Here is a 20,884-nt window from a genome sequence, read left to right on the forward strand (position 1 = left end):
ATGTCATGTTATTCTTAGTTTTAGATGTAGTACGTGATAAAATTAGTTCCTAAGGCAAACATAGAAGTTATAGATACTTGTCTTATCTCTTTAACAAGATGAGGATTATCTTGATGGGATCGATGCAAGATATTTTTTTTACACTTTATGAAGGTTGTAGCAGTGTATGTGGAAGTGTGGTTATGTGCTATGGATATCTTAATAAATGATGATATGCTACATGATGTTTATACTTATAATGTGTGAATGAATTGATACCATGAAATTGCTTTGTGAATGAGTCAACATGTCTATGATTGATATTACGATTGAATGCATGATGCCTATGAGTATATGTGAATGCAATGTGTCATGATATGCATATGTGTTATGAAAATGTTAGGAGAACCTAGTCCCTGTGGAATAGGAATCTCCAAGAGACTTTGAAAATAAACAATGTTCTAACTAGAGAATTCATGAATAAGTTAGCATATGGCTCTGACCTTAAGGGTGCAATGATTTAAAATCTCCTTTAAGCTCATGATGATTCCATGAGTTAAAGTATCCTTTCAATGTTGGAACACCTAACACATTACCAACGGTGTCATCTTGGTGAAAGTGATAATGTTGAAATGCCCATGTTGTGACAATTTGCCAATTACATGGGCAAGGAGCCCAAACCAAAAACCTTCATTAAGCCCTAACTAGGGTAGATAAATTGTTTACATCGAGCAAAAATGAATCATAAGCAAAGAACCAAATAGACGTGAAAAAAAAAAACAAAACATCTTCACACTAATTACTCACAACATAATGAGCAAAAACATTTGCAAATTTGTTAGCATCTCTATCTACATGAGACAAAGTATAAGCTTCCACATCGCTAAGCCTCCAACGAACCTCCTCTATTAGCTTAAAACAAGGATGGTCATGACCACAAACCCCATTATTAAGGTCCATTGTCACCTACAAATCTGATTCCACCATGAGCTTGGAAAAACCATGAATATAAGCATGCATGAGCTCATGAACAATAGTCCAAGCTTTTGCCATATCATTTGAACAAACCGAGAGAGATATGGAAAAACCAGCAAGGAAGGACCCTGCTCATCCCAAAACACCCCACCACAAGTAGCTCGAGAAATGAAGCTCTTCATGAAACCATCACAACTGAGCTTTATGTAACCATTTGTAGGGGAGTCCAATATTGAACCCACACCACACATTGGATATGATTGATATTCCTCAACACCACCTCCATGTCTGATGCCTTCTACATATCTCAAGCTAATACATAAGTCTTCTTCCAAGTCTTAAAATTCGAAACAATAATGCTATTACAGATCAAATTATTTTGATGCCACCAGATCCTATCCAAACAAGCTCCAAAAAGTTGGCACCAACAAAATCCATGAACAACTCTATCAATCTTTAAATTTGTAGCCACCCACATTAGGACATCCAAGACCCAAGAATGAGGCAACTGAGAATGACCCTAGACAAGTCTCCACACCTCTTTTACATCAGAGCAATCACAAAGAGCATGAACAATAAATTCATGACCACTTCCACATAACAGCCAAGAAGCATCCAATGACATATGCCTTCTACCCTTGAGGTCATTTGTATGGAAAATCTCCCTTAAAATTCTCTATAAAAGAATTTGAATTTGTTATGGTCTTAGCCAAGACCAAACAAGTTTAAAATTACCACTAAGAGGGGATGGCACTTGCTTATGAATATTTTCATAAACCTACTTGGTCGAGAATGATCTGATACCAGACAGGGACTAAAAAACTCCATCCTCAACATTGAAGCCTAAATGAGGTTTACATTTATCAATTAACTCAATAATCAGTCTAGGAAACTAGTTAGAAATACAAGCATGATCCCATCGACCCATATACCGTCCACATACATACACACATGAACGCCAAGATAGGGACTAACCTCAGAAATATTATGCTCCCGAAGCTTACCCGTATTAGGAACCCAAGCATCCTCCCAAAATTTGGTTGTCCTCCATTCCCAACTCTCCAGAACATATTGCTTTCATCATCCTTCCAACAACTAACAATACCTCACCAAAAATTTGAGCCTTGTCAATTCTTGTCAATATGAGGAATGCTCTCAAGCCCACACTTGTACTTGGCTCTCACCGCCTACACCCATAAATCATTAGGGTGATTCCACAACTTCCACCCAACCTTCATTAGGAGCGCATGAATAGCATCTTTAGACTCCATGAGACCTAGACCACCGCTCAACTGATTTTGCAAGAGTGAGACAACCCGCAAAAGACAAATTATTAGCCTTCTAGTTACTTAATCCCAGGTTGACTTTATCCAAGATGAACTAAAAAGAATCCTTAGACATCATCATCTTTTCTATGTTAATAGGCAGGTATATATTTAATTATCAATTTTTAAAGGATAGTGAATTTTTCTTAAGGGTGTTCATAGACAATTTTTTTTGTTTTGCCATCCCTAGTAGTAGATAGTAAGTATATAATAAGAACTATAGAAGTGAAATGAATCATTTATGGAAAATATTTAGTTAGATAAGATTATTTTATCATGAAAATAAATATAATTAATTATTTTCTTAAAATGTGTGTATTGTCATAGATAATAAATAAAATGAGATAAAATTTCATTAACTTTTTTTTGTTATCATGTTAGTGTGAAGTGTTTATTGGTCTTATCAATGATTAATCTCTATTGTTGAATTTGATAAATCATCACTAGTAAATTTTCTTTTTTAATAACATTATTTTTTTTTGCAAAACTTGAATTAAGACTATTTTCAAATAAATAATCTAAGTTTAGTTCTATTCAAACCAAATAATGTTGGTAAGCTTTACTAGCATTAAACATCTAAAACAAATTTTCACTAATCACAATTTGCATTAATGCTAAAATTAAACTTTATTAGCATTAGTAATGAGGGTTTTTCTTTGGGGAAGAGTAATGAGGGTTATTAAATATTGGTGATGAAACTTTTTACAGATCATAAAACAAACTTAATTTTAATCTTGAACAACAATTATAATTATTTGAACTATTTAAAATGCTTAAAAAATCATGATTATTTTTTTTTACATAAAAGTATCTAATAAATATTGAACTCTTCTTCGTGATTACATTAATATAAAACAGAAGGCATCAAGTTCTGTAAATAGTAAAAAGTTGACATTCAAAATTAGATTTTTTTTGTTTCCTTTTCATTTTTCATTTTAAGAAAAACATTTTATTTTAATTTATCTATCATATTGAATTTTTAAGATAATATTAGTTTTATTGTTTAATTACATATTTATTAATAAAATAAATAACAATAGCTGAAGTGCTAAAATAATAAATCAGAATTATAAATATAATATCAATATTTTATAAATAATTTTGGCGCAAATGGAAAATATAAGGTATAATTTTTTATTTATGTATTTTATCATTAAGAAACTTAAACAAAGGGAGTGTTAAGACACTCGTGAGGGCATATCTCTATTTGATTTTTAATAACATAATATCTAATAAAAAAGATAACAAATTTACAAATGGAAATTATTAATTGATAAAAATAATTTTTTATTTCATTAAATAATAACCAACAATATTTTGAGAAAATAATATATGCACTGACAATTTAAATTTTTTTTACATAATCATCAAATAACAAACTATTATATATAGTAAATATGTTAATTTTATAATATAAAAAATCATATGAAAGATTTATTTTAATTTGTTGACATCATAAAAACTTTTTAGACCGACATTACATGCCTATTAAATTCAATTTTTTAATAATATAATAAAAATTATAATTATTATTAAAAATCAACGAACATATGTCGACAACTACACACAGTTTCTTTTTTTAATTCACCAACAATTATAATTCCTTAATTTAATTTAGGTAAATAGTTAACATATAGATAGTTACACGGTACATTAATTGAAATTAATTTGATTACATTAATTAGAATTTTTTATTTCGTGGTAAGACTCCAATCTAAAACTAATGTCAATCTAAAACTTATTACACTTAAGTTTATCGTGTGTGGTGTTATCTGAGTTATATATATTGGATAATTAGTAATCATCTTAGATTCAAATTTAAAAGAAATTATTATAAAAGTGAAAATATGACCATCAAATTATTAAATGAAATAATGTTGTATCTTCCTTTCTCCAAATTTTTTTATATCTTTTTTTTACATCTTCCTATAAATCCTCTTACTATGAGAATATTGTAGGAAAATTTAGAATTCTCCTATTAAATAATTGTGTAAAATAAATTTAAAGTTAATATATTCAAATTAAATCCGTTTTTTCTTTTATTTTACCTTTTAAACACTATTTTTACTTTAAAAATCAAATTATTTTCCATATTACAAATTGAAATATTTATTTTAAAAAAAAAATTCTACTTGCAACCCGCATTTACATTTTTAAAAAAATTATACTTGCAACCCGCATTTACATTTTTAAAAAAATTAAATTCTAATTAAATATTTTCCTTTTTCATATTAAATTACCTTTATTTACTATTTTCTTTTTCTTTTTCTTTTTGTTCCTTTCTCAAATAATGGTTTTACGACAAATATTCCTCTTAAAATCCAAATTTCCCTCTCTCACGTGTTTATTGCCGCTATGCCAGCAATACGACTCATCGACAGCGAGAGAAACCGACTAAGTAACCATCCTAAGTTACAGAAATGCATGAAGGCGTGTGTATCACACCGCCACGTCTTCGCGCGTGAGCCAAAAAATACCGGCTCTTTTCTCTCTCCACAATTCCACACTCCTTCCTTCTCTCTCTAGTTTCAATCCCACACTCACACAGTCACACCCCAAAATTTAATTAATAATTATAAAAAAAACACGTAAACCGTTTCACTGTCTGTTCGAGACAGAGTGTACTTAAAGGGGAATGCCTCTGTTCGATTACAAACCCAGCTTTCTCACAGATCCATTCTCTCTCTTTCTTTCTTTCTTTCCCTCTCTTTTTCTTTTCCCTCACTCTCTTCATTTACACTCTCAAATTTTTCTGAAATTCAAATTCAAATTTCGTTTGTTTGTGTCTTGTTACTTCCATGGCTGACAACTTGGACGACGGCGAGTTTTGGCTCCCTCCTCAGTTCCTCACCGACGAAGACGACGACGACACATCGTTTTGCAACAACCTCACTGCCCAAAACTACGCCGTTTCGAGGTCTCTGTTCTTCAGCTCTTCCTCCAGCGAGACGGAGAGCGACGAGGAGGACCACCTCGCCGAGTTGACTCGCCGCGTCGCTCTCGAACTCGATCTCAACAACAAGGTAACCAGGAAAGAAAAACTCAGCACTTTGTCTTCTTCTTAATAAATACCAAATAGCAGGAGAGAGCTTTATATGACACTTATTGTGTTTTGTTTGTTTGCTTAGGGCGTGTTTGGGGATGGTGGTGGTTCTCCTCAGTCAACCCTGAGCGTGTTTGAGAACAGCGGCAAAGGGTCGAGTCCAAACGACGCCGTTCCACCCCACGTGAACTCCTCGTCCACGTGGGATCTCCTCCGCGCCGCCGCAGGAGAAGTCGAGAGGATTTGCGACGAAAGCTGTAACCGTTACGGTCAAAACTTTCTGACACCCTCTTCCATTGATGCTTCTGTTCAACAACCCAATGCCGTTAATTGCGCTAACGGCGTTGGGTTGGGATTTTACCCTCAACAGAAGCAGCACCAACAACAACCATCGCTTTGTCACCAGCAGTTACAGATTGCTCAAGTAAGTGAAAAGTGAAAACAATTGACAAGCTTTTAATTTTTAATTGGTGCTCAATTTTAATTATTATTTATTTTTGGCTTTTTGTAGTTTGAGATGATGAAGAAGCAGCAACAACATAGGCAAATGGTCCCTCCCAACAGAGGAATAAACAACAACAACAACAACAACAACAACAACGTTGTTACGGTTGGGAACGTTGTTAATGGGTTGGGTTTGTCTGGTTCTGCATGGGTTCCTCCTCCTGGGTCTCGCATGAGGGCTGTTTTTCTCGCTGGGAAAATAGAAAAAAGCACCGGAACTGGCGTGTTCTTGCCTCGCTGTGTTGATACTCGCAATAATAATGATTCTCGCAATAATAATGATTCTCGCAAGAAACCAGGTAAACATTCTTGTCTATTTAATTAACATTATTATTTAATAATGGTTTTAATGGATTAATATTTTTTTTAACTTTAATTAATTGAAATTACCGACTTAGGTTTTTTTTTTTCTTGGGGTTTGCAGGGTGCATTACTGTGTTGGTTCCTGATAGAGTGGCGCAGGTGTTGAATCTGAATCTGGACGGTGTGGTGGGTGGTGGCCACAAGCAGCAGCACAAGCCTCGTTTCATTGGGGAAAATGGTAAAGTAGATTTTGCATTTTTCTTTTGGGTTTTTATTTATAGTTTTGTGCTTTATTTGTTATTTTTTTTATAATTATTATTGGGGTGAGGTTTTTATGGGTATGTGAAATTCTGATTTGTTGGTCATGTGCAGGATCGGCTGTTTCAAGGGTTAGGAGTAACAATTACAATAATAATAATCATTATGGTTATTCTCATCATCAGAAGCGTAACAACATGAAGCTGCAGCAGCCACAAGTGGTGAACCATGAGATCCAGTTGCCTCAGGAATGGACTTACTGAAATGAATGAATCATGAAGGATCAAAAAGTAGTCATTACTACTAGTTAGTCTTTTTTTTTTTGTTTTTTGGTTTGGGGAAATGGGTGATAGTTTTTTAATTTTTTTTTTTTTGGGTTGGGGAAATGGGTAATAGTTTTCAGTTTTTTATATAGTTATAGGGGAATGGCAATGTGAGAGGGGTAGAAGGAATTAAGAAATTAAGAAATAGGAATTTTGGTTTGGTTTGAAAAGAAAAAAAAAAAAAAAGGAAGTCTAGGGTTTTTTGTTTGGGCTTATTGGTAGAAAATAAGAAAATAACATTTGGGGTCTATAAAGTTAATGATGGCGGCATGGGAGCATCAGAAGATGGGCAGTGATAACAGTAACTTTTGTTCTCTTTGATGGCTTGGTAATTTTTTTTGCCCAACTTTTTCTATGATTTTGGATAAAAAAAATACTAAAAAATTAAAAAAGTTGAGTATCCTCAGGATGGTGAGGTCCTTTTTTTTTTTTCCTATAATTGAATCAGAAGTTACCAATGTACTCTGATGTTACCCTATGTACACCCCAATTACTATGAACTAATAATGGAATGAAAATGGAAAATTTGCATTTAATGTTGCTCTTTATCATATGGTTTTGTGAATATATTTATAGAATTTGATTTTTCTGTTCTTTCTTGTATTATCCTTTTAAAATTGTACAATTTTGATAATTTTTAAAATTAAATATTATTATTAAATATTAATATAATTTTCATAGAATATTATTATTAACATGAGGCAGGCAGGAACAACATAAGAAAGGACTGCAAAAAAATCAAATTCATATTCACATTTTAAATGTTCAACCGTGGCGACCCTTCTTGGAGTATTTGATATTGGCTTAATGACAGGTGTTAGTGTAATTAATTACAGTACTGTGTTAAATTGGTGAATTGCTATCTTAAATGATAAGGAAATGATTTGACTGGTTGACAACTCAGTCTTGCTAGTGTAAATTGAAGTTACGTTTGCTTTGCTTACCCCAAGAAGCAGTGGCAGCTGGATTTGATTTGTAACACTCTACGTATTGTTTATATTTATGTTAATTTAATACTACCGTTTTATTTTTTTATAAAATTCCGTTACTTAATTCATAAAAATTAAAGCAAAATGTTAATTTAGTTGATAATAATATATTTACTTTAAATTTATATATATATATATATATATATATATATATATTATAAATATTATTGTTTTTGATGTTTCTCTATGTTGGTATATATCTCTTTTATTGTATATTGGAATATTCTTTTTTTGTCTTAAGTGAAAGATCAAGTATTTTCAATACTTTTTCACTTGTGTGGTAGCTGCCAAACATAGATCTTTGGGTTTGTAATATTCCTTTTAATTATAAGAGATGTTATTTAATCTCTACACTATTTTCTTCTGAATCATAACTTATCGGATTTTTTCTTTTTTTAAGTAAAAAAGTAAAAGCAAAAATTGTTTAGTTTATTAAAAAAATAAACATAAAAAAACTAACCCTTAATTTAGTTTTCATTTACTTATGATTGTTTTAATGTTATGAAATTGATTCTAATAGAGTGTAAAAAAATTATACAAATATTTTTTTATAAAAAAATCTACGTTTCACTAATAATGTGATTGAAATTCAATATTTTTTACTACAATTACCGGGTAATATTAGTTACCCTTATCAAAACTCTAAATTAGTCGGCACATATTTTATTTATCCGTTAATACATTTAACAAATTGTATTGTGTATTGTGTATTGTTGTTCTTGATTGTCTTAAATGAAATCTAAGTGGATTAAGAAAAGCTAGTAGGAACGGAAATATTTTTAAAGCGAGTTACGACTTTGCTATTTTTAGGTTGGGGCCCTTACATGGAGAGAATTTCATTTGATTAACTGTGTTTGGACTTGTAGAACCTGTGGTTTAAGCGGGCCTGCTTTGACACGTGTAATGCTCCAAGAGTGTTTTTTGCTTTGCTTTTTTCATTAAGAATATAAGAATGTTCAGGGAATAGTTTTATATTTCGTTTTTATTTATGGCAAAAAAATTAATTGTTTCTAAACTCCCAAAACAAAATCTAACTAGTTAGTTACTAGCTATCTTTTCGTCTTCTATTCTCAATACCGAATGCGTCGTAATTTCCATAAAAAAAATATTTTAAAATTTAATTACAATTTATCGACTGTAAAAACTTTAGTAGTATTATGTAAACAATAAGAATTATAAAAAAAAAAATTATTTTGCTAACAAATTATGTGTACTATTAGTTCTATAATAATTATTTGAATTTAATTGTCTTATATTATTGTATTCAGTAAATTAATAAAAAATTATTTTACATATAAAAAATCATTTTTTATATGGCTTTTATACTTTGATAGTATGTATGTAATATTTTTATTCTAACTACGCATAAAAATCTTTATGCAAAATACATCTATTGAACAAGAATTAGTGTATGTTTGGATTAAAGTTGAGAGGTCAAAAGTATTTTTTATTTTTGGAAGCAACAATTTTTTCCCTTCATTTGGTTCATTGAAATTTGTAAAAAATACTATTTGCGTTACTTATAGAAGGCATATGTTTTGTGAGAAACTATTAAAAACTTTACCTAAAAATTGATTTTGTGCATGTTCGGATAGTTGTCCGATAGTGTATTTGTATTTGCGTTATTTTTAGTGGGCGTACGTTTTGTGTACGTCTCGTGAGAAACTACAATTAAAATATTTTCACTTAAAATTAATTTTGTGCATGACTGGATAGCCTTCCAAGAGCGTGTTTGTATTTATGTTAATTTTAGTGGGCATACGTTTTGTGAGAAACTGTAATTATTAGAACCTTTTACTTAGAATTGATTTTGTGCGTGTTTAGATAGCATTCCAAGAGTGTGTTTGTATTTGTGTTACTTTTAGTGGGCATACGTTATGCGTATGTTTTCTGAGAAACTACAATTTGAAGCTTTTACTTAAACGATAGATTGAGAGGTTTAATAAAAAAAAGTTAAAACGTAATTTTCATTCCTTTATTTTCTTAAATTTATAGTTTTAGTCCTTCCATTTTATAATTGAGATATTTTATCTCTTATTTTTTAAAAGTTTACAATTTTAGTCTATCATTTTTTAATTGAAACATTTTGTTTTCTTTTAAAAAAATTGTAATTTTAGTCCATGTGATCAGTTTCAATTGTGAATTTATGTAATATTTAAATATCGGACAATTGTTTGTTTATTATACACATGATAATATTTTTTTTTAAAAATTTGTAATTTTAGTCCCTGTGATCAGTTTCAAATTTAAATCTATGTAATATTTAAATATCCGATAATTGTTTGTTGATTATACACATGATAATATTTTTTTTTAAAATTATTTAACTACTAACAAATTTAATTTATTAAAAAAATACGCAATCAACAAGTGTAAAATTGATCAAGGAAACTAAAATTATGAATTTTTTAAAAGTGAGAGACGAAATGTCCAATTAAAAAATAAGAAGACTAAAATTATGAATTTTTTAAAAGTGAAAGACAAAATATCTCAATTAAAAATAAAAGAACTATAATAACATATTTTAAAAAATATGAGAAAGAAAATTACATTTTAACCTAAAAAAACATAATAAAAATTGTTGCCACACATTTCATATTTTGAATGCACTCTTAAAGTATAGAACATTAACCCAAAGATAATCTTTGTATAAAACTAGCTTGAAGTATTGTATCTTGTATGCGTATTATATTAAATTTTTATATTTTATATGAGTCATTTTTTATATTATTTTAATTTTTTAATATATCATTAATTACTCCCTTCGTTTTTTATTATAAAACCTTTTTAAGAAATTTGGTTGTCCTTTTTATAAGATTTTTAAAAAAATTTCTAGATGAATTAAATATTTTTTCCTTACATACCCTTACTTAATTATTCTCTCTTCAAACATTAATTATAAACAATTAAGTGAATAAAAAGATAAGAAAAGAATAATTTTGGAGTGATAGTATAAATAATTGATAGATTTAATGGGTTTAACTAAATTAACTATTTTTCTTAAGAAACATGAATTAGTTAAAAGAGCCTTATAATTATGGACAGAGGGAGATGCAAAAGAAAATATCACAAGAAGGGGGATAAAATTGTGATTTTAAATTTTTTTGAAGCCTTTTGGTAATCAAACAAAATTCTGTGTAAAAGAAATACTTTGCAACACATATAACATTTTTTTGAAAACATAGTCAAACAATGGAAAACAATTTCACAAAGCAAAAGAGATTTTGAGTTGCCTAAAAATAAATTCAAACCTAGGCCAGTTAAAGCATAAAGAAAGCAAGTAAAGATTAGACGTATGGAATTATACTAGTTTGTCTTTACCACTGAGATTACGTCCAATTTTTGACAAACTACCATGTTCCACTAATTTCTCGCAAGTTGCAAGTATTCTATCATGACCACTTTTGCCTTTACAAATCAAGTTCTACCCCAAGTTTGATTAACACTCGATATTCTTTGTCTTACCAAGTCAGTAGTAAATCTAAACAAATCAAAAAAGATTTGTTGTATGTGTTTGGAGTATGACTAAATTTATGATCATCGTAAAGACGAATTTACAATCAACACTTAGTCTTTTCTCTGAATACGTTCAAAGAGTTTTTGAGAATTTTTCTAAACATTACAAGAATATACATAAAAACTTTTCAAAGCTTTTGGTATTTATAATTTTCATCTTTAAGTGTTCGTTGTCTCACAATTGATAGGTTTCTTCACTTGTTCTTCATCTAATGCTAATGACTGATGAAACATTTAATGGTTGCATTGAATGCACGTCATTTCTTCATACAAAGAGTCCACTCTAGTGGACTTTCAAAATGAACATTTCAGAGATAGTCAGTTCTTATTTGTTAGAACAGGTCTGTACAATAACACACGTCTTTTGATGAAGTTTGACATTTTAAAATCTTAAGTTTCATTTATTCTTCATAGGATTCAACAAATCTTAGAAGAATATCTCTGCAAAACAAATCTAAGACACAATAATAAATGAAGTCTTAAATGCCAATTAGTAAATGTTGTATCAGATCATGCTTCTAACTTGTTATTGTATGATAGTTCAGATGCAAATTTGTGAAGCGCAATCTGCTAACACATAAGACACAACTTTAAGCATTTATATTTATTTGCATCTAATAAAAAAATAGGAATCTTGATTTGTCTTTAAGACATAATTGTCTTTTGAGTTATGAGAAATATTAATTATTTAGTTTAAATTTAAATAAATGTATTTTAATATCAATTAATTTTATCAAATTAGTTTTAGGGCCTGTTTGGATAAGCTTCTTTGGATGCACTTCTAAAAGAAGAGAATAAGAAGAAAAAAGATGAGATGAGTTTTTCCATAAGCAAAAATAAGTTCTCCATGAGTTAATTTTTAGAAGCTCACCAATATAGCTTCTCTAAAAGATGAGATGACATCTACAAATTAGCTAATGGAAAACTCATTTTAGTTAATGGAGAATCTCATTTCATTTTTTTCTTCTTATTTTCTTCTTCTAGAAGTGCTTCTGGAGAAGCTTACACCCAAACAGGCCCTTAATAACTATTATACTTGTTTTAATTAATATATTTATCGTATCAATTAATTTAAGATTTAATGAAATAATTAAATCATAAGCTTAAATATTTCTTTAGTCCTTCCAATTTAGTTTTTTTTTTTGTTTTCCATCCTTGTAATGCTTTAGATAACTTTTTTCATTGTTCAAAGTGTTATCTAAAATACTTTAAGAACTAAAAATAAAAAAAAATATAATTTGAAAGAACTAAAAACAAAAAATAATTTTACAAGAACAAAAATGAAAAAGAAAATTAAATTGCATGAACTAAAAAGATATTTAAATCTGAAATCAATTTAATAAAATAAAATAAATATAAAATCTGTATTAATTAATTGAACTATTTAGAGAATGAATATGAGATTGTTAGTATATATATATATTAGATAGTACATTAAAATTATGTTTGACAATTCATTTTAATTAGTTTTTATTTTTTTTTATTAATTAGAAAACTTATTTAACTATGATAAACAAGTTTTTTTTAAGTAATTTATAATATTTTTTACACCTTAGCTTTTAACTTCTAGCTTGATATATTTTATTCTGTTTTCTTCCTTAAAATATTTATTCAAATTTTTTATTATTTTTCTTAAATATGTCATTCATATTATTTTATATTTTTCAATTAATTTTATAACTAATTTGACTAAATATTTTTAATTTATTAAAGTAACTTAAAAGTTATTATTTATCAAATAACTTTTCAATTTTTAATTAATTTTTTAATTTTCAATTAACTTTTCAAGCTAATGAAGCATTTACCGCAAGGAGGGATACAAAGGCAATACAGGAAAAATAAAGCATGACAAGCACTGAGTTATGTGACATGGCAAAGAAATCCCACATTTTTCTGGATTTGGAAAAACTGGCATGGATGGGGAACGGCACGCGTGTGAAGGACAAGGTTGAATTGAAGGGTTCGATGTTCCCTTTCTTTATGGTGAACGTGCCATGTGTAACGCTATGCCATGTTGGATTATGTGTAAAGTGTATGTCTGAATGGGCCACGCTGATGCGGTGTGTGTGGGACACTGGCTAGTCGCTGTTAACACGGATATGATTTTTCTGCTGATCTTTTTTTATATTGGTAATGTGTTTTTTATTAAAATAACAATATATAATAATTGTGTTAATATTTAATAGTGAGATTTAATTTTAAAAATTATATGGTTTTAAAGGAACAATAAAGAATCAGGAAAAAACAACATAAAAGCCAAATCTCTGTTAACACCCTCTATTTCGTGCCTCCCCCACACACACTTTCCTATTTTTTCATTGTTTTGGCCAACTCCTCCTTGTAAGTTGTGATGCCTCTTTTTCTTTTTTCCTTCTATGGCTTTAGAATTCTAGAATTCCTGGAATTTAGAAAGAGGAATTGATTGGCTACTTGCATTTTTGTTTCTTTGCATAATAATAATAATAATAATAATAATTATTATTATTATTATTATTATTATTATTGTTGTTGTAATTAAGTCAATTTGGCTTTTCTTTCATATGTTCGCCACGATTTGCTCTTTATTTTGATGTGTGCATTTTGCATAGTGTTCGTGGGCACGTTTTCATTTTGCATAGCAATTAAGTCAATTTTTGTTTCTTTCATTTTGGGCACGTTTTCATTTTGGATTTAGATTTTTCTCAGCTTAACAACTAACAGTCTAACACAATACTATGTCAAAAAGAAAATACAAAAATGAAGTTGTTACATATATTAAATAATTTTAAATGATTATTGAATTGAATTAAAATATATTAACAATATAAAAGATTTTCTATTTAGACATATAATCATAGGTTTTGTGATGCATCTTAAAATTATAGATGTATAATAAATAAGTCGTAACTAAAGTGATGATATTTTAATTTAAACAGAATATAGTGATGATATTTTTATACAATCATTTAATAATAGATTGTGTCATGTAGGGATAGTTCATTAATTTTTATTATAGTTATTTTAAAAATAATCTAATACAGTTTTTTGATTAATTGACAACCTAGACTTTTTTTTCCCACTATGATACATAAAAGTTAAAAAAAAACAAAATATTAATCTAACAGTATGTATAAATTAAACTCAACAGTTTTATATCTCTTACAGTATATTATAAGATTTTCATATTAGTTATCTTCATAAGATGATTTTGATCCTTTTATATTCACTATTTGTTAATATTTCTATTCAACTAGGAGACAGTTTTGGATAATTGAGTTATAAATTATAGTGAACGAGGTTGTTGTAAATTCTTTTTTTGGTTAGAATAAAAATGTATAAAGAAAATTACCAAAATTAAGCACTTTACATAATAATTTGAAGGATTTGAAATTTAAACTACCCAAATATGATTTGTATGTTAGTTTGTCACGCTGAATTCATTAGGACTACTACATCATGCATGTCATGAGTCGTGTGGTTTGATGTTATAAGGGTGTTCGTTGTCCTCTATGTAGTTTATGTTTCCGGACACAATAATAATACCGAAAAACATACTATGATGTGTGTCCAGCATATGATTTGATGATGATGTTTAGAGCGAGAAATTATTAGTTTGTATAAGAATACTCACTATCATCTCGATCAATAATTATGTCACACCTGATCAATAAAAAGTATATTCAGTAAATTAAAAATATATCAAATAATTATTTAATTAATCAAAATTAATTATGTTATTTCTTAATTTAATTTAAGAGATTTTAATCAATTTAAAATATTAAATTACTTAAATATCTCATGATAATTAATCCAAACTATAAATAACACCGATATTTCTACAGCACCTAATAATTTTTCTCGTTTAGAGCTGTATTCTATTTCATTTCTGAAGAGCATTGTTTCATTTGTCAAGCTGATCAGTTGAAAACATAACATGTGAATATATGTAAATTGTCTTGCTTTTAGTGAAGAAAGATTGACTTAATCAGGTAGTGTGAGGAGTGTGAGTGTCTGACTAAATCAGAGAAAGAATGACACGAAGGAATGGTCTGTCTTTTAAAATGGCCATCTCGTGTTTCACGAATTAAAAGAGTTCATGCTAAAGATAAATCACAAAAATTTGTCAACTAGTTATATATTTTTAAAATTTAATTTAAATAAACTTATGTCTAAGTGTAGATTGATATTGTATTGTAAGATGGCTGATTTTCTAAAAATTGCTTTAAAAATTTATATTTAAAGTAATTTTTTATTGATTAAAAGTGTAAAAGTTTTTATTTTTTATTTTTACCTTAGATATGAAATATCTATTAACTCGATTAACGATTAATTTTTTTCAAAAACTTGGTTAATTATTGTTAATAAGACTTTTTTTTCAATCATTTTTTTTATTTTATTTAAGATTTAAATTTAAGACTTTGTTTAAATGATATGAATTTAGTTCTACTCACAGTAATATGATGTTGGTGTAAATGTTTTTATACTCTTGTTACATGAAAATTAAAGTCACTCTTTTAATTTGTCTAAAGTTACTCATATATATAATGATTTTCATGTATATTATCTTTTTACTTAATTACAAATTTTATTATCAAACTTTTATTATTTTATAAATTTTACCATTTAAGTTTTATTTTCTTTAACTTTCCATCCAACTTTCATAATTTTATAGATTTTATCATTAAAGTTTTTTTATGAATTTTATCATCCAATTTTCAATATTTTATAAATTTTATTATTTAAATTTTTTATTTTTTTATATTTTATCATCACATTTAGTAAAAAATGATGTAAAAAGTTATTTTTCTAAATCTTTGATCAATAATTTTCGAAACCATCTAGTTTTGTAAAAAAAAGTTTGTCAATGATGATAAAATGTGTAAAAAAAAAAAAATAGATAGTAAAATTTGTAAAAAAAAAACTTGGGGATAAAATTTGTAAAATAATGGAAGTTGAGTGGTAAAATTTACAATTAAGTTTTTTCTTTTCTACACATTACCCATTTTTAAAAGACAATTATTTAAATATGAGAAAAAAAGAAATGCTTTAGATCCTTATAGAGTCTTAATCCTAATTGATCCACTATTATGTATAGTAAGACATTGAATGGCTTCTCAGAATCTGGTTTTCTCTTAACTACAGAATTTTTTTTTTCTTCTTTTTGCCGAAATATGGTAGTGTGGAAGTCAAATTTGGATGGCACAACAAGTAAATTTGAGAGAATGTGCACATGGCAAGCACTAACAGCAGCAAGAGTGTACAAAAGAAACTGCACACGCAAATTACACATTGGATTGTGTGGTATGAACTCATAACAAGAGCCAGATTTGCAGATTCATAACAACAGGGATAGTTTCTGTTTCAGAAATAGTGCTTTTTCTACTGCAAAAATTATCTGCTGCAGACAATAGAGGGTGCCCTGTCCTTAGGAAAAGGAAAGAAAGTGAAGCATTGCATTCCATTAAAGTTTGAAGGGGGGCTCCTTTGTGTTTCCTTGGGATGCTTCTATTTACCCGAGCATGACCTTTGTTTTGACATTGATATGGTGGTAACTCAGAGTTCTGTTTGGCATGTTTCTGTTTGTCCTTTTCTAGCTTTGCATTTATGGGCTTGGGAAATAGGACTTGTACATAAGAGTTAATATAACTAGATAGATAATATTATTCCATAAATAAAAATGAAAAATGAAATACGAAATTTATTTCTTCCAAAATAAGAAAAGCAAGCTTTAAACTTGAATTGAAAAAACAGAGGTTAACATGTTTATTTGAAGGGGAAAAAAACAGAGGTTAACATAAGAAAGGTTAAATTGAGTGATAAAACTTTTTGACAAAATAAAAAGTTGATTAAATAACTTTGTAGTTCTTATAATAGGGTTGTTTTTGTTTTATACTCTTTTTTGCTTCTATGAATTTTTTTTGTTTGATTTTTATTCTCTTTTAGAGTAAACCCTTAATTTAGTTCCTAAAGTATTGCTCTCTCTCTTAATTGGTCCTAAAAGTAATGAAATTATATAGCAAAAAAAAAGTCTAGATAGAGAAAAAGGTCTAAGGTATTACCTAACAAAATTTCCTAGACTAATAATAATAAAGGTCCTTCGTATCAAAATAAACATGATATTTGGAGGATTTGCGGGAGGAAGAAGTTCAATAAAGGATAGAAAGAAAACATTGAGTAGCTTGGAGGACTTGACATGAATATTTTATACCTTAAATTAAGTGTAATATCTATTATCATGAAATTCTATAATCTTGTTTAGTGTATATTGACATAATATTTTTTTTATTGAAGGGGATCAGACTTTTTTTTAAATTGTCAAATTGTTATCACTTGATTTTTGTGTATATTAACGCAAATGATTTTCTTTGTTTTGCGCTTATGATTTACCACTGTTTTTGAATTTTTCAATGAGTTGTTATTATTCGAATGGAAGGTTTGACCCAAATAATTGTATTTTCTTTTGTTTGCAATAAGAATTTATGAACCACCCGTATCACTTTGTTGAAATACAATTATGAAGCTCACCACATACGGTTTGTTTTGCATATATATATATATATATATATATATATATATATATATATATATATTCTAAGAACATATAAAATAATAATAATAATAACGTAAATAAATAATAATAATAAATATAATAAGATTATAGAAAGTATTGCTTAATAGTGATTATTTTTGTTACTTTCTAAATTAATTGTTGTAGAAGTTTTTTTTAATTGAATTAATATATTTTAATTTAATTTATACATGTTTTGTGTCATGTAAATATTATTACGGAATGATATGTGTATGATGCATGGGGTGTGATAAATTATTTTATTGGTGTTATAAAATTGTGATTGAGATTGTGTGTAACTAATAATCATTTGGTATGTAATGAATTGTGAATTACATGAGTATTGAGATGTTGTATGTATTGAGTTGTGAGCTATGAATTATGTAATCACATAACTGTAAGACCCTTTAATGGTGACGAGTTAATGCGCGATGAGTTGTGATGAGTTTCACGATGGGAACCCGACGAGTTCAATCACTTGAGGCGCGATGAGTTAAAATAATTTTTGAAAATAATTGAGATTTTGAAAACAATTGAGTAGTTGTGTGCATTGCATAGTTCATAGGTAGAATCCGTGCGTTAAAATATTTTTCTGGGTTGGACCTGAATTAGGAGGGAGAGGCCCTGACGGACTCCTCGAAGTCTAGCCTTGGGGTAAATACACCCGATTTGAGTGCTTCTTTAAGTCTGTACTGATCCTATGTGGTTGAAACATTCTCTCAAAACAGAGTGACCTTGATTGGTCTCCCTATGATTTCACTTAGTGAGAGTAACCTGACTTACCCATTGTGAGACATGTCCCGTCATGTACTCCTAAGCGCTCGACGAGGTTTTTCACTGAAAAATGGTACCACATTGCATGTAGGCTTGAGTCTAGCATATTTGTTGCATAACACTTGTGTTTGACTTTCATTGAATTAACAATTGCGATTTGATGTTATTTTCTAGAGTGTGTGAACTTGAATGAGTGTGAATAATGTGTGTGATTTTGTGAAGTGATGTTATTTATATAAATTCAGCTCTAAGTATTATATGTTTCACATGCTCTAATGTTTTATTATATACGAATGTGATAACTCACTCCCGGTTTGTGTTTGGGATGATTGCCATTTTGTTTCAGGTGAGTCAGCATATAATGAGTTTCATGCTGGAGATTGAGAGACTTAGCCTGTGATAGGGATATGCTCTGATAAGTGTGACATCGGGGCGTAGGATTTTACCTCATATGTTATAATTCTGTGAATGATATAATTGTGTTATGTTTTTTGTTTTAGCTTTTGTTTTATATTTATTTAGAACGAGCAACCTTGTTTTAAGTCGGGATAACTTTATCTTTTATTCGAACAATTTCTACTATGTTTTCACTTAGTGGATGTGAACCTTTTACCCGCTTGAATTGATTTAAAGTAATTGTGTTTTAAAAAAAATTAATTCCGCATGATTTTCTTTCCTTTTATTATCATGTGTTTAAAAACTTTTAAATAAATTCTGTATGATTTTTATTTTCTTTTATTATTTATTTATATTTGTGAGGGTAGAGGGTGTCACAATGACTGGGGTTTGGAGGAAGTTGTTGAGGCAGTGGTTGTCAAATCATATTACCTTTCCTCTGACTTTGGACTGTTTGGGCATTATACCTTCAGGATCATAGGTGTTGGCATACAACTCTTTCACCAATGCCTCATAAATCTCATCGAAAAGGTTTCCCAAGAATTTTGTTAGAACAAAGCTTGAAGAACATGAAGTTTCTAGTTTAGTCTTGGTTTGATAATTTTATAGTGTCTAACTTATTTTGATAGACGAGACATTTATATTGATTGTTTTTTAGTCTAGGCATGTGTATGACTTAGTTTTTTTTAATCTTTTACTTGCTTAATGTTTGATTAGTTATGAAGTAGATGGAATTTTTTTTGTCTCTAAGTTTCTTAAGAACTTTCTTTTCTTGAAATTTGACTAGTACCATTGAATTAATCAATTGTCTCAATTGGTAATTAACTGCCCAAGTCAGTTTCAGAAGAAGTAAAATTCTGCAACTTAGGATAATTGATTACCTCATTTAATAATCAATTACTCAGCTCCAGGAAACAAAGAGAAACTCTTTGTTTGAACTTATAATCAATTAATAATCGATTATCTTGTAAGCACAATAGAAACTAATATTCTTAGATTGAAATGAATTAGTCAATTACCTTTTCTCGTAATCAATTAGTTAGTTTCTAGAATTGCAGAACAAATGGAATTTTGACAAATTAATTGATTACATGTTTTTATAATTGATTAGACCTATTTTAACTATCGAAATTTATAACTACCCATATGTGTTTTCTTTTTAATAGATTCTTGATTTTTTTAGAATTTGTGAAAAACATTTCAAGAGAGTCTTAAAAAAGAATAACACTGGAATAGATTCTTGATTTTAAAATTATCTTATTATTTTTAATGAAATTCTTTGATTTTGTCTAAAAATAATTTTTTTATGCTTCTTAATATGAAACATGTCTTTAAAGGAACTAACGAGCCTAAAGAGCTTATACAAAGGTCAAACTCAAGCCTAAAATAGACTCAAGACGAGTAAGAAACCCAGACTTAGACTATAAAAATATTAAACAAGTTAGACCAGATGAGAATTGAAAGTAACTATTTTCAAATTTTGAAGACAAAAATATTTTTAATTTAATAGATAAAAAATAAACTTGTCTCAAATTTGAGAGACGAAATATATGTTTAAATCATTACTATTTTACAAGAATCAACTAACAAAATTATATATATATATATATATATATATATATATATTAAATAATGATACTTAATTGATAAAGAAAAAAGATTAAATATACTTTTATTTCGTGGTTATAACATTTTGATTTTAAATTGATTTTTTTAGTTTTAAAAAATTAATTTTGACATTTAATTTTTTTTACATTAAATTAGTTATTTTATAATTTATTACAATAACTTGATTAATTTAACCACAAACAACAAATTACAAGAAATGTTACACCAGTATTTGTCATATTAATTAAAATTAACATTGTTAATAGAAAAGATAAAAAGATCAATTTAGACTAACAAAAATAAAAAAACTTCAAAGAATTAAAAGTGGAAATTTTCATTTTTTG

At 28.3% G+C, this 20,884-nt stretch overlaps 1 protein-coding gene across 1 annotated transcript; it reads left to right on the forward strand.

The window, feature by feature from the left end:
* Positions 1–4,921: 4,921 nt before the first annotated feature.
* On the forward strand, positions 4,922–7,246 carry LOC102668134 (putative uncharacterized protein DDB_G0285119). The gene is made up of 5 exons (XM_006576534.4): positions 4,922–5,302; positions 5,408–5,746; positions 5,834–6,125; positions 6,251–6,367; positions 6,502–7,246. Exons 1-5 carry the CDS (start codon positions 5,078–5,080, stop codon positions 6,648–6,650), a joined length of 1,122 nt encoding a protein of 373 aa, XP_006576597.2. The 5' UTR covers positions 4,922–5,077; the 3' UTR covers positions 6,651–7,246.
* Positions 7,247–20,884: the final 13,638 nt, after the last annotated feature.

The sequence above is a fragment of the Glycine max genome, chromosome 3, assembly GCF_000004515.6.
Source record: "Glycine max cultivar Williams 82 chromosome 3, Glycine_max_v4.0, whole genome shotgun sequence".
Classification (NCBI taxonomy): domain Eukaryota; kingdom Viridiplantae; phylum Streptophyta; class Magnoliopsida; order Fabales; family Fabaceae; genus Glycine; species Glycine max.

Coding starts and splice junctions, on each gene's coding strand:
- LOC102668134 (XM_006576534.4), top strand. CDS start 5,078: ATGGCTGACAACTTGGACGACGGCGAGTTTTGGCTCCCTCCTCAGTTC. Junction 5,747..5,833: donor AGCAGTTACAGATTGCTCAA/GTAAGTGAAAAG, acceptor GGCTTTTTGTAG/TTTGAGATGATGAAGAAGCA. Junction 6,368..6,501: donor TCGTTTCATTGGGGAAAATG/GTAAAGTAGATT, acceptor GGTCATGTGCAG/GATCGGCTGTTTCAAGGGTT.